This window comes from Procambarus clarkii, chromosome 21 (genome assembly GCF_040958095.1).
Source record: "Procambarus clarkii isolate CNS0578487 chromosome 21, FALCON_Pclarkii_2.0, whole genome shotgun sequence".
Classification (NCBI taxonomy): domain Eukaryota; kingdom Metazoa; phylum Arthropoda; class Malacostraca; order Decapoda; family Cambaridae; genus Procambarus; species Procambarus clarkii.
In genome coordinates this window covers 25,352,877-25,367,633 of record NC_091170.1, presented here as the reverse complement: position 1 = coordinate 25,367,633, position 14,757 = coordinate 25,352,877, and the positions used below count along the sequence as shown (strand labels likewise).

At 42.0% G+C, this 14,757-nt stretch overlaps 1 protein-coding gene and 1 long non-coding RNA gene across 3 annotated transcripts in view; one reads left to right on the top strand and one right to left on the bottom strand.

Annotated features, from left to right (window-relative positions):
- The window catches only part of LOC123760569 (metalloendopeptidase OMA1, mitochondrial), a 250,307-nt gene extending 247,175 nt beyond the window's left edge, over positions 1–3,132 (top strand). Inside the window, exon 9 of one of the 2 annotated variants that reach the window (XM_045746252.2) lies at positions 2,589–3,132. In XM_045746252.2, coding sequence (XP_045602208.1) covers positions 2,589–2,762 — 174 coding nt within the window. In that variant the 3' untranslated portion in view covers positions 2,763–3,132. The remainder of the gene's footprint in view (positions 1–2,588) is intronic. The other variant, XM_069328218.1, reaches the window with a different exon arrangement.
- Positions 3,133–11,182: 8,050 nt separating this feature from the next.
- Positions 11,183–12,724, bottom strand: LOC123769174 (uncharacterized). The gene is made up of 2 exons (XR_011229257.1): positions 12,645–12,724; positions 11,183–11,592 (listed from the first exon to the last, which is right to left on the bottom strand). It is a non-coding gene; the product is annotated as an uncharacterized lncRNA (long non-coding RNA).
- Positions 12,725–14,757: the final 2,033 nt, after the last annotated feature.

The following is a 14,757-nucleotide window of genomic DNA, read 5'->3' as shown; positions in this document are numbered from 1 at the left end:
TTAGTGCATTTAATGGCTCACTGAAAACAGAGTCGTACTGCTTCCTCAGTAACTCGCTCATTTCTTTGTTGTCATCTGTGAAAGTTCCATCTCCCTTTCGCAGGGGCCCGATACTAGATGTGGTTTTTGATCTTGATTTTGCATAGGAGAAAAAATATTTCGGATTTCTCTCTATTTCACTGATGGCCTTTTGCTCTCTTTGCCTCTCCTGGGTTTTGTATAATTCTTGTAGCTTGAGTTCAATTGTTTCTATTTCTCTACCTAACCTTCTTCGCCGTTCTTGAGATAGGGTGCGACTCTCAAGTTGTTCCGCGATTCGTTTTCTTCGCCTATATAAGGAACGACGTTCCCGTTCCAATCTGCATCTCTTTCTCTTTTTTCTTAGGGGTATGCGGTTTGAACATATTTCTAGTGCTACTGAGCTTATTTTTTCCAGGCACTGGTTCAAGTTTGCATTTCCTAGCTGTTCTTCCCAGTTTATTTCTGTGAAGTCCTGGTTTATTTGCTCCCAGTTTATCCGTTTATTATTGAAGTTGAATTTGCTGAAATCTCCTCCACCGGGAATCTGGACTGGTTTTGGAGGTCCATTCCCCATGGTTGTCAGTACCTCAATTAAGTTGTGATCTGAGTAACAGGTATTTGTAATCATTATGTTCCCGATCAACTCATCATTATTAGTGAAAATGAGGTCCAGCGTGTTCTCCTTCCTAGTTGGTTCTACTATTTGCTGGTTTAAGGCAAACCTATCGCACATCCGTAGCAGGTCATTTGCATGTGCCTGCTCATTTAGGCTACTTCCTGGTATTCTTTCTGATATTACTGTATTAGCCAGGTGCTTCCATTTCAGGTGCCGTAGGTTGAAGTCCCCAAGCAGGATGATGTTCGGAGCTGGATTTGTGAGGTTTTCCAAGCAGTGCTCTATTTTCATTAGTTGGTCTTTAAACTGCTGAGGGTTTGCCTCCGGTGACTTATATACAAGGACAACAACTACATTTAGGATCTCTATTTTGACTATCAGCACTCTAGGCTTTTGTACATTATATTCATACACATCTGTAGGGAATTTATTTGCGAACACAATGATACCAAAACGAGCGACGTAGCACGAGAATTAAGGTGAGAAAAATGGAATGAGTATGCACATGTTACTGATTTTGTGCACTCACGGGTAACTTTTGCAGACTTAGGCTTTGCTGTTGGGAGTCACACCAGGCTTTTGGACATTATATTTATACACACCTGTAGGGAATTTAATTGTGAACACAATGATACCAAAACGAGCGACGTAGCACGAGAATTAAGGTGAGAAAGCTGAAACGAGTATACACATTTAGGTGTCACCGCGCGCTTACCCACATGCTCGGCCGCACGCTCGGTACATGACCCCTAAGTTTACCGTGAGCCTGCCCGGTGACCGATAGTGTTAACACTCCTGGATCATGCAACAAAGTAGTGTTCAGGAACTGTCACAAAGGCAAAACCTCCACTTAGCTGAAAAACAGAACACTGGAGCCAGAACAAGAGAGAGACAACCTGCTGCATGCTACATCAGCACTGAACTGAGGGTAGAGACAGTGGCTGACCATGAGCAACCTCCCCCTCCCACTCAAATTAGTCTGGGTGAGGGGGGGGGGGAGAAAATGAGCTGGTGCTAGATTTGAGAGAGTTTGATCACCAGTTTACATAGCTGGGAGTTCTTTGGAAGTTTTAGAAGCTGCAGTCTCTATTGAAGCCAGCAGTTGTTTGTTTTGACTTGCAGACTTTCTTGTTGCCTTCCTTGGTGGTGGCATACATAAATAAATAAATGTACAGTATATGATAGCTTGAGGGAGCCACAGGTGACTTCCCCCAGAAAATAATTTACTTAGAAGCAGTAGTCCCTCTAATATTTTGCAAGTCTGTATATGGAAATAGTTTCTTACATGACCAGAATCTATGGCAGAAGGAGCAAAGTAGCCCCCCTTTGAATGGTTGAGGTACATTTGATACATTGAGACAATTTGATAAACAGTAAGAGCCCAAGACTTTTCAACTCCTTTTCTCTAAACATAAGGGGGTATAACTAGCTAATGTGTCTCGGTGTTCAAAAGGGAAACTTGATAAATGCCTCCAAAGGATACCTGATGAATAAAAGTTATAATTCAAACATCCAGCTATGAGCTGCAGCATTTAAAAGCCTGGTTAACTGCAAACCACCAATTAGGAGGCCTGGTCAGAAACTGGGCTGTGTGAACATTGGTTCCCAGAACCACCTCAAGGTATGGTACCCCTAAGTGGTTTAGGCAGGGTTTGGTGTCGATTTCATCAAGATTCTTTCCCTACGTTTGGCATAACTTCTTGTTTGTCCGATGGTTTGGGTATCCAGTAGTTTATTATATTATGCTATTGGTTTTGGGTCAATGTCTGCAAACTACCCTCAACATGACAGCCAGATTCTGATATGTCATCATGGGGTCTCGAGGGGACTAGTTTTCTTCTTTAGGCTTGGCAACACTAGTGTGCAAGCTACTGGGAACTACTGACAGGGTATCCAAGAAAACATAATATATTTCCATAATGTGCTATTTATTCTGTTTGCCACTTTCCAGTGTCCACAGCTAAAATCCAGGGATCCTAGACACTCCATATGGATGCTCCAAAAGCAGCTGACACAACCATCAAAAAATAAACAGCTAAAAGAATTGCCTGCTGATGATCTTAAAATTATCAGAAAAAGCACTGAAGCTCCCAAGCAAAATACAGAATCTCTTGTTAACCAGTAACGTCAGATAATAGCAATTAACGTTCATATTATCTATTTTTTGGTATTACAGTACTTTCTTTGTTTACTGTAGTAATGTTTACTGAAAAAATTATATTTTTAACATTTACAAATTGCTGGAAGTTGACTAAACTTTAGGTATTGTAGTAGTCGATTGGTGTCCATAATTGAAGTTAGCCAACTTAACAATTTATGTTTGCAACAAGTTGTATTAGTTGTAGGTTAAAAAATAAAGTGTTACTCCAAGTATAGCTTAATTGCATATCTGATCATTGTTTTAATGAAGGGTAAAAACATCAGCCTCACAATTATCCATGTACAGTATATTTTTTTGTATAATTTTTTTTTAGCACAATAAACCTTTGAATGTTTATGGCTTTCAATATACATAACCAAGATTTGCATCTGGACCCTTTTTATAAATTTAGTTTTAAAACATTATTTAGAATGCTTTTCAGTTAATTGCCTCTAGAAAATCCACTTAAACTTTGTACATACAATTTATAATTTGCAAATATGATTGCAATTTATATTTACAGTATATATGCAGGTTGCATAAAATTGGTAAACTTAATATTGTACAGCGGGAACTTACCACTGCACTGCTCTGCATTAAAGAATGACAACCCCCATAGTGTGCCAAAAATAAATGCTTTCCAAAAAACTATTTTCTCATCTTATATAGTAGTGTTAAAATGCAGTCTCTGATCACGGAAAACTAAAAAAAATATATATATATATTGAATGTGACATTAGCAGTGATGGAGTTGGGAAATTGAGCAAATTATGGGCGCTGAACGATGGAGCGCTCAGGGTCACTCAGCTCCGACACTCAGTGTGGCGGCAGTTGCCACGAATATAATGTTTCACAATTATTCTTATGTTTCTCATTTGTTTCTTCTCTGATTTTTTGCTGTAATATCATTCAAAAGTGTGTAATTTGTGGAATTTATTTAGTTCAATTTGTGGAACATTGCTATGATCAAAATTATGGGGCTCATATATGTGACTTATATATTATTTTCTACAATCAATCAAACAGTGTTTTTGCTGTTATTACACTATATACACACATGGTATGTATCTAAATATGTGTTCACCATAACAAACTACAAAGTTGGTATGGTGAGTCAAAACAAGAGTTGGCTGCCACACCCAGCCAGCCCTCCCTCACTCCTTTAACAACTAACTCACCAACACTACTCCTCCCAAAATACTGTTTGTGGAGGAGTAGTGTTCTGGTATGGTGTCCAGACAGCATAGTGGCCACTATACACTGTATGACAAGTCACACACACCAGCCAACAGATGATGCTAGGAGACAACGTCAACTCCCTCACCAAAATGGTTCCTCCCAACATACTCCTATTGTTGTTATTACACTCTATACACACGTTATATATAAATATCAACATTTTTATTCACCATAGCGAACTACTAAGCTGGTATGGTGAGTCCAGACAATACCAGGTTGCCACACAGAGTCAGCAAATGACGTCACCTCTCCCTCCTTCCCTCACCAAGATTACTGATCCCACCATACTATGCACAGTGATAATTATCACCACAATCCTGCTATTATCAGAATCTTAGTCACTAAATCCTGTAAATGAATAATTTACCAATAGTTTATTTTGTAAAGGAACATGAAAAGTCGTTTGAAGATTCCTAGATGGATGAAATAATGGCAGTGTGCTGTGGCAAGTGCTGTGAACATCTTGACCAGCATTGATTCACTGATATCTGAACATTGTACACACAGTCTTTATCAGTCAGGCTCTTCGGTAATACTATCAGGGCTAAATAATACCAGTTACATATATATTTTGACATTATTAGGTGATGCTGTAGTCACTAGCTGAACAGCAGTGCTGTTAGCTGATTTTGCATATGCCAGCCTCGGTAGCTCACTCAGTACTGAGGCTCTCAATGTTGCCCACGATTGTTTTTTTAAATGGCGTCTGTTTACTAGAGCCCTGAGGAAGCTGATGTGAATCCCATGTAGCCGCATGAGTTTTGAATGCTACTCTATACTTTGGAGCGCCCTGAGGCACCTTGCGCACCAACAATCTAGCACCTCAAGGCACATTGCACATTGGAAACATTAAATTGTGGTGGACGGGGGGTTGTCAAGGCTTATTCATTGCGTGGAGAACTTCATTCAAACCTTCAAGCCTTGGTAGTCCCCATGGAATTCTTTCAAATAGGGCTTAAAGTAACGATCACCTGAGGATCACAAAGAACATTGTGCAAGGAGCATATGCTATGCTTTCCAAGTTTAGAATCGTTTTTAAATACTGTACAAGGATGGCAAAATATTAAACAAATTATTGACGACCTTTGTGAGACCAAAGTTGGAATATGCAGCGGCTGTATGATTCCCATTCAGCGTATATAATAATAATATGCATACCGCTGCATACATAATATGCAGCGGTTGTAAAGATACATAATAATTTACATGTGGAAAATAGTAGAGGGGCTGGTCCCAAACCTGCACATAGAAATAACACCACATGAAACCAGAAGGCTTGGCAGGATGTGCAGAATACCCCGTTGAAAAGCAGAGGTGCAGTAGGTACTCTGAGAGAGAACTCTATAAACTTCAGAGGCCTGAGACTTGTTCAACATGCTTCCACTACACATAAGGAGCAAAACAGGCTGACCCCTCACAGTGTTCAAGAGAGAACTTGATAACAATATCCAAAGGATACCTGTTCAATCAGGTTGTGACTCATATGTCAGGCTGCTCGCAGCCGCATCCAACAGCCTGGTTGACCAGTCCAGCAACGAGGTCTGGTCGAGGACTGGGCCTCAGGGACGGTAAGCCCCGAAATCATCTCAAGGTAGGTAAGGTGCCAATATCTCAAGAAGCACTTAATTAAATGAGAAAAGTTTCATGCAACATACACTGCAAGACATGCAACTAAATAGATTCAAGAACTAAAAACGAGCTACAAGGAGAGGTTATAGGCATTAAATATACCAAAGCTAAAAGTAGAAGGAAAGATGGTGACGTGATTACTACTGGCAAAACAGTAACAGGAATCTACAAAATTGACAAGGAAGAATTTTTGTAAACTCCAACTTCAAGAACAAGAGGTGTAAATTAAGGAAAAATTAAGGAAGCTGCCAAAAAACTATTGGAAAGTTCACTTTGGCAAATGTGATGAGTGATAGACGGTTGGAACAAGTTAAGTGAGTAAGCGGCAAAGGCCAAAACTGTCAATAGCTTCAAAGCATTATACATTATAACAAAGAGTACTGGGAAGACAGAACACCATGAGCATTGCTCTCATCATGTAATTAAACTTAGGTGATTATACACCAATACAACTTTGTTACTAACTATGACCAAACCAGACAGTTAAAAGTGAAAGAAATGACAACATTTTGGTCCAACCTTAACTATTATCATGCCGTGTGAAAGGAGGAGGATGGTACAGGCAGATATAAGGTAAGAGATTGAGGTGAGGAGCAGGTAGGAGAAAGGTAAGAATAGCATGAATGTAAGAATAAGGTATGAATAGGCTGAATGTAAAAATTTAGTAAGAATAGGATGAATGTAAGAAAAAGGTAAGAATTACGAAATTAAGGAGAGTAAGATTAAGAAAAGGGGGTAGGAATAAGCAACAGGGGCAAATCTCAAGTCAGATCACATTTGTAAAGAAGGTTGTAGCATTTACGTATGTACTGTGAAAAGAAAAGGGTCAACAGCTACAAAGCCAGGACTAAGGTTCATGTTGGGCATTAGTGTATCAGAGCTGATTCAACAAGATGGCATCTGTGAAGAGAAGAGGCAGAAAAGATTATTTTCGAAGAAGACCTATCTATAGGATGATTAAAGTCGCTAACATAACAGAAGAGCATTGTTTGTGTCTGCAGACTTAACACTTCTTGTACTCGCCTAGTTGTGCTTGCGGGGGTTGAGTTTTGTCTCTTTGGTCCCGCCTCTCGGCTGTCAATCAACTGGTGTATAGATTCCTGAGCCTACTGGGCTGTATCATATCTACATTTGAAACTGTGTATGGAATCAGCCTCCACCACATCACTGCCTAGTGCATTCCATTAATTAACTACTCTGACACTGAAAAAATTCTTTCTAACATCTCTGCGGCTCATCTGGGTACTAAATTTCCACCTGTGTCCCCTTGTTCGTGCCCCACCCGTGCTGAAGAGTTTGTCTTTGTCCACCCTGTCAATTCCCCTTAGATTTTTAAGAACATAAGAACATAAGAACAAAGGTAACTGCAGAAGGCCTATTGGCCCATACGAGGCAGCTCCTATTCTATAACCACCCAATCCCCAACGGGTCGCGGCGACCTACTGTGAGGCGAAATACGCCCGCCGACGCCGGCGTGGGTGGAGGCACGCCCAAGTATTCCTGGGTCGCTTTGTTACGTCCCCACCCAGCCGACAGCCGACGAGCTGAATCCCCCAGTTCGACCTTCGAGGTTCCACCCGTTTGGCTCTTAACGGTTTCACGTACTCTTGAACTCTCTCTTCAAAGTTCTTTTCAACTTTCCCTCACGGTACTTGTCCTCTATCGGTCTCGTGGTCATATTTAGCCTTAGATGGAGTTTACCACCTGCTTTGGGCTGCATTATTAAGCAACCCGACTCTACAGAGAGGCCCTTTCCGACCGCCCCATCTATGCCCTCGCGGGCGCCGCCACACGGGCCTGTCACCCTCCATGGGTAGTGGCCGCTTTCAAGCTTGACTTAGGCGGTATGGGACGGCGTGCCGGACCCTCCGAAACGCAACACCCCTCGTGCCGGTTAAGACACGAGGTTATGCGCTGGGCTCTTCCCCGTTCAGTCGCCCTTACTAAGGGAATCCCTGTTGGTTTCTTTTCCTCCGCTTATTAATATGCTTAAATTTGGCGGGTAGGTCTCTCCCGACACGAGGTCGACGGTGGGTTTTTTTTTTCGTGCGCTGGTGGTTTAAAATTTTATTTGATCATCGATCATCGCTCGAGGGGCGGTCTCGGCGCAAAAACACACACACACAGTCACACACATTTGTAGGTGGTTATCATGTTCCCCCTTACTCTTCTGTTTTCCAGGGACGTGAGGCTCCTTTAGCCTTTCCCCGTAGCTCATTCCTCTCAGTTCCGGGACGAGCCTGGTTGCATACCGCTGAATCTTCTCTAACTTTGTCTTGTGTTTAACTAAGTATGGACTACAGGCTGGAGCTGCATATTCCAGGATTGGTCTGACATAAGTGGTATACAGGGTCCACATTAGCACTTCTTGTGTGTTTCTTAACTTGTCATTTAGTGTTCGGCCAGTTTCACTAGAGTATTGGAGAGGACAAGACAAACAGGATGGGGAACATAGGGACAAAGAACAATAGTGGGATGACGAACAGTTTCGAATTAATCTGTATAGAAATTGGCAAGAACAGAAGAGAGATGAACCTATAGCAACACCAAAAGTTTGAGAGAAGTATTTTTCAATGAAAGAGGAGATAGCATCAACACAGACTCTGATGAGTTCACGGAAAACGTCAATACGGGAGAGGATGGCCCTCAGTCGCCTTCTGACTAAGGAAAGAGAGATCATCATCAAGGGGAATATTAGTAAACAGAGAATCAACATCAAGACTAAGCATCTTACAGGAGGGCTGCAGGCTTAAGAAGTCTTAGAAGGAAGTTTAAGTCTTTTTATGAAGTCCTGAGAGTGATGGAGGTGGTTTGTTTAGTTAATTTATTATACACCCCATACTCATCTTGTGGGCGGTAGTGGAAAGGGTTACAGAGGCACATAATGGGCTCAGGGACTGAACCCCACAATTCATTTAGCTAAGCAAGTTACAATCTTGATGAGCTAGTTACAAAATTCAATATAAGTCGTCACATCAACAATGGGTTCGAGATCGACCTCAAGTACAGGTTCTAAATTAAGCAACTGACATATGTGGAGAGCTAGTGTCAAAATTTATATGTTTGTCCTGCACACCGCCCCCATCCAGTGGGCAGCGGTGGATAGGTTACAATCACCTAGTTACTACCTACAGTTAGCAAACTGGGGATATTTGGCTAAAATTTCTGGTAGCAGATCTTTTTGAATTAAATATTGACACATCGCTGGAACATTGGTTATAGAATTGTCTCTAAATTCACGTATCTTTTCGCACTCCATCGCTTTTTTTATGCAGTCAAGTATATACCCAGAACTTAACCTCCTATCCACTATCTATGACAATAATCACTTCAATGATCTATACTTTTATCTATCCATATCTCAACTATGGTATTTGTGCTTGGGGCTCTACTACCCAAAATCACTTACGTCCTCTAATTACTCAACACAAAGCTGCTATTAGGACAATATCCAATTCTGGCCCCAGACATCACTCGGTACCCCTATTCAAATCCCTGAATATGTTAGACATTAAGTCACTGCACATTCTCTCATGTGTACTATACATATACAAAACGCTAAATTGTAATGCCAATCCTGATCTCAAAAGCTTCATAGAAGGTTGTAACAGAACCCATGAGCACCACACCAGAAATAAATACAGTTTTGATATTCCTAGAGTACGACTTAATCAAACCAGAAATGCTCTACAAATCAAGGGGCCCAGGATGTGGAATGACCTTCCCAACCATGTTAAAGACAGTACCTCTCTCAACCAGTTTAAGTTAAAAACGAAGCTATACCTAATAAATTCCCTGTAACCTACCTTACCTCTCTATTGTCAACCCATGTATGTTTTTTGTTTTTTTTTTGTTTTACAAATCAACGCTGTTTTAATGTAATTTTCTGTAATAATTTGTAATTTTATTTGTGCTGTTTTTTCAACAATGTTCCCCCCTCTTTTACCTCTATTTTTATTTGTACTCAACGCATTTTTTTCTTTTTACCCATTAGTTTTAAGCTTTAGTCAGTAGTGTTTTTTCCTGCCCGAAACGCTTTGCGTAATAGTGGCTTTAGGCATTGTATGTACTAGCTCCTATCTATAAAGCCAACAAACTTTGTAAAATCTCTTTATGTATGTACCTTTGCCTAAATAAAAATTATTATTATTATTATTATTATTATCTAAATTGCAGATATTTTGCAGCACATGATGTAAACAATGTATTAACTCATAATCACAATATCTCTGTAATCAATTTGAACGTTAGATCCCTAGGTAAACACTTCGATGATGTTAGTGCCTTGGTTGAAGCTATTGACAACAAATTCTCTTTTATTATACTTACTGAAACATGGTTGAAAGAGGATACTACTCAACTCTTTAACATGCCTAACTACTCAGCAATTCACAACTGTCGTCAACTTCAGAGAGGTGGAGGCACTGCTCTTTACTACCACCAAGAACTAACATGCTTAAAAGAAATTAGAACTAGAGACTGCTATGGGGAGTATATCTTCGCCAGCTTCAGAGTCAAGGGTGCCGAGTCTATCCTGTCTGTGGGTGCAGTTTATAGAATTCCTAACACTGATGTGTCCGAATTCAACTCAAACCTTAGAAATCTAATACTTGATAACAGACTGAACAAAAACCACCTAATTATCGCAGGGGACTTTAATATTGACCTCTGCGAGCCAGAACACCCTACTGCTGTTAGCTTCCTCAACTGTATGAATTCCTGCTTCCTCATACCCTTAATCACTAGACCTACTAGAATCACTGATAGCACTGCCACGACTCTAGATCACATCTGGACAAACATAACCTCTCCGCTTACTTCAGGTATAATCACCGATAGCACTACAGACCATTACCCCACATTTCTCTTAACTAACATTTATTAGCATTTTCTGATCAGGGGAAGGAAGACACCAAGCCTTGGGGGCGTAATTTTATTGACATGATAAATAATTCTGCAGAAGTAAAACAGGCTTTTAAATAGGACTTAACAAATGTATAACATAGCCGTGGCTAACGCAAAGTACACGAAACGTCTTAAATTGTACACCCGTAGTAAAACGTAATCTTATAGCCTAGTAACAAACTCTGCAGAAACCTAATGTCCTAATGTCTAGAATTAGCAGTGAGGCGAATGTAACAAATCTAATACTAAGTATAACAGGACACCAAAGTGAACAACATAACATAAGGGAAACCCTAGCTGGAGAATAATCAGGCGGCAGAAAACATAGTGACTGGGGAAGCCTGATATGTATTTGGAGAAGAAAATAACCCCAGGCCAGAGGCCGAGCCGCCAAGGAAGGAATTACCTGACAAGGTAGGGCTTACTAGTAGAATGTCTGTAAAGTCAAAGTAGTAGCTGCGGACAGCGGAACACTTGGGGACGGGCGCTGCACCCCCACCCCGCAGGCCAGCAGGCCGGACCCCCCCCCCCGAAGGGCGAGTGCCCGCTGGCCGCGAGGGAAACCTCAAGGAGGCAGAGCAACTACGCTACAAAACTAGGAAGGAAGGAGGACAAACTGGAGGAGCTCGCACATCGCCTCGACTTATGCCCCCTGGCCTTGGCCCGTGGGCGACGGTCGGTGAAGGTGGGGGGCAGGGGCGGCTGTAGCAGCCGCGGCAGGGTCTGCCTCGGTGGTTCCCATGCCCTGAAGGCTTGTGACATGAGAGGGCCCCCGAGCCTGCGCGATGGGCGCCTGCAGCGTCGTCCAATCGTCGGCCGAAAAAGGTGGAGGCTGCGACGCTGTGCCACCCGCCGCTTTGCCGGCAGTGGCCTCTGGGAAGTGTGGTCGCCGTGCACATCAGAGCCGCCCGAGGAGGCCCCCGAGGGGGGGAGGCGAAGCGAAGGCCGGCTGCGTCCTCACCCCACTGCGCTGTTGTCCTCACGCGACGTCGCCCGAGCCCTCTTCCGTGTTGCAGTTGCTGCGTGATCCGGCTTCTCGCCACTGCGGAAAATGAAAAAGTAAGCATCGACAGGTCTAACGGGGGAAAACAGGCAGGGAGGCCCAGCTGCCGCACCGGCAACCGTCACATACACAAGTAGACAAAAGCAAGGTAAAGTTAAGTGTCCATAGTGATTGAGAATACCGGACATAGCCAATGCTATCGTAATAAAACCAATGTAATAAACTCTGAGCAGTTAAAATAGATTAAGAGAGTAATATTCATGTATAGATTGAACAGTAATATTCATGGTATAGTTTGGTTATAATAAGACCGTATTACTCATTGTATAGTTTGTTTATATTAAGACAGTATTAATCGTGGTATAGTATAGAAGAATTCAAACAATAATAATCTCAAAAGTAAAAACAAAATTATTTGAGTATCCCACTAGAAATGTACACTGCTTTAACACTGCAACAGTGTTATTAAGTAAATACCGGGCATAACTGGAGCTGGACTATGTAACAAATTAATCTTAGAAACTTAAAAATTATAAATAACATAGCGAGGCCAAAACAGTAAGAAAGGCATGAGGCGTAAGCAGTGCTAGAAACAGAGAATAAATAGCGGAGTAAATACAAGACAAACTGAAACTGAACAAGTAAATAGCTTAAGACCGTATTATAATATACTTGTATTTAAGCTGAACAAATAAAAGATATAATATACTTGTATTTAAGCTGAACAAATAAAAGAGTAAACAGTGATAATCATGGATAATTTGGGTAGATTAAAGCAGGACTATACAAGGTATAGGATGGTTAGGTTGAACAGTAATATATGCATGGTATAGTTTGGATAGATTAAAATTGTAAAGTTCATGGGATAGATTGGTTAATTAAACAGTACTTATTCATGGAATAGATGGTCTAGAGTAAACCAATAATAGTCTCAAAAGTGAAAACAAAATTATTTGCATATCCCACGGTAATGGACACTGCCTTAACGCTGCAACAGGAATAGTAAGTAAATACAAGGCATAACTGAAAGCTGAACAAAGTAATAAAATAATTTAGGGAACTTAAATAAATGATAACATGGCGTAGCTCACCCAAACCGACAGACCGCTCTACGGCATGCGCCTACCCTGGAGGAGTAGAACAGAACAGTGAGAACGCTTCGTGAATCTTGGACCTGGTCGGGAGAGGGAGTGAGAGCGGGACCTGACTTCCCGCGCCTTTTATGCCACCCAGGCTGGCCGCACCACGCCTGCGGGACGCGATGCGCAATTGTCTCTTCCTTTCCCCGTCAGAAACTCCACCGCCTTTCGTCAAGAGGCAGTGGGCCATTTATTAACTAACAACATTAGCAAACCACCTCTTGAGTAAAGAGAGATACGTTTTAGACTACACAATGAAACTGCTATAGACAATTTTATAACTGCTACTGATAATGTCAACTGGGAGTCCGAGTCTGACTTTGGCACCATAGCCTGAGTGATAACCTGCAACAGCCTTGAGAGCTCGGAGCCTCTCTTTATACTGACGACAGAGTCTGAATACAACAGGACCATACAGTGGCACCTCAAGGCCAACGTATTTGAATCTGTTTACATAGTCAAGCTGGGAGCCATCAGACAGTTGCATCTTGCGAACAGCTCCTCCCTGCCTGGATGGGCGCCAATTTAGTATCTTTGTTTTCTCTGCTGAGATAATTAAATCTAGGTCCTGACATGAGTCTTATACAGAGTTAAGAGTGTTCTGCGTGTTAGCATACCCAGTGGTGTGTATCATTATATCAGCATAGCTAATGATGTGGACGTTGGGTTTGCTCGGTATAGAGTTTAACAGCGTGTTTATTAAGATATTAAATAAGGTAGGACTGAGGACACCACCCTGCGGGGTACCTAGTTCAAAGTCTCTTGTTACACTTCTATGCCCCTGGAAAAATACAGATGACTTCCTGTTGGATAAGATGGAGGTGGGAAGGAGAAAAAGTACAAAAATAAGGAGGGAGAATTTTGGCAAGCCAGAAGGCAAGAAGATAGCCAACAGAGCCTCTAGGAGAAATAACAGGACAAAGAAGAACACACCAGGATTAGGAGTCTCAGGTAGTCCGTAGAAATAAGGAAGAGAAGGGCAAATACGGAAACGGAATACGGAAACGTTTTATAAAACAAAATCAGGAGGACAAAAAATAGAGCTGTCTTATCTTGCTGTTGAAAGAAGTTTTAAGGCAATTAAAAGGCTTAGAAATTAGAGAAGCACATGTACAGGAGTCGGAGAGCAAAACATCAGCTTTCTGGAGGTAATCCGCATGGTCAAGGGCAACCACCGAATTGCTTTTGTCGGAAGGAAGGATAACAATAGCGTTGCTAGCTTTCAAGGAGACAAAGGCAAGATGGAAGCAACGAAGAAGGTGGTGATTTATAGAAAACAAACTGTCAAGAGCAGCGATAAGGGCCCTCTGAAGGAAGACTGGTCCTAAAAAGTACTGTACTAGAGTTATTATTGTTGAACTCCTAGGACCTCTCCTATTTCTTATACACATCAGTGATCTGCCTAATGTCTCGAACATTCTTAAACCCATATTATTTGCTGACGATACTACCCTCATCTACTGAGACCTCAACCCACACATTTTAAATAATGTTGTAAATAATGAATTAAAAAAAGTCCACTTATGGATGTTAACCAACAAACTCACACAAAACATAGAAAGACCTACTACATCTTTTCTAGGGGGAGCCCCTGCGGCTTCCTGGAGCTTACTGGGCTGATATGCTAATGTCAGACTTTGGCATCAGTAATGTATATGGAGTTCTGTAGGCCTACCGGGGACCACGAGCCAGAACCTGGCCCCCTCAGAGAGGCATGGGGGAGCAATGGCCTATAGAAACCCCCTTGTGGTTGGAAGCATTCTATGTCTGCCATCGACCGGGTCAGGCACCCAGAAAGGTAAGCATCCCAAAACAAACCCCTATTCTGGTGAAAATATTGCTACCAAAAGCCGAACAAGTGGATAGAACTCCCCTAAAAAACTAGCAAACGAGAAAGACGTCACATGTCGCCGTGCTGCTGTCTGCGCAGCTCCCCCCTCCCCAAGAGTGGGAAGGGAGAGCCCCAGACCCCTCGCGCTGACTATCCACCCATCAGTTCTAAGGCTGATGCTAGAGTCTAAAGTCGTGTGCTCTGGCTCCGGTGGTTGTTTCAGCACTGTACCTA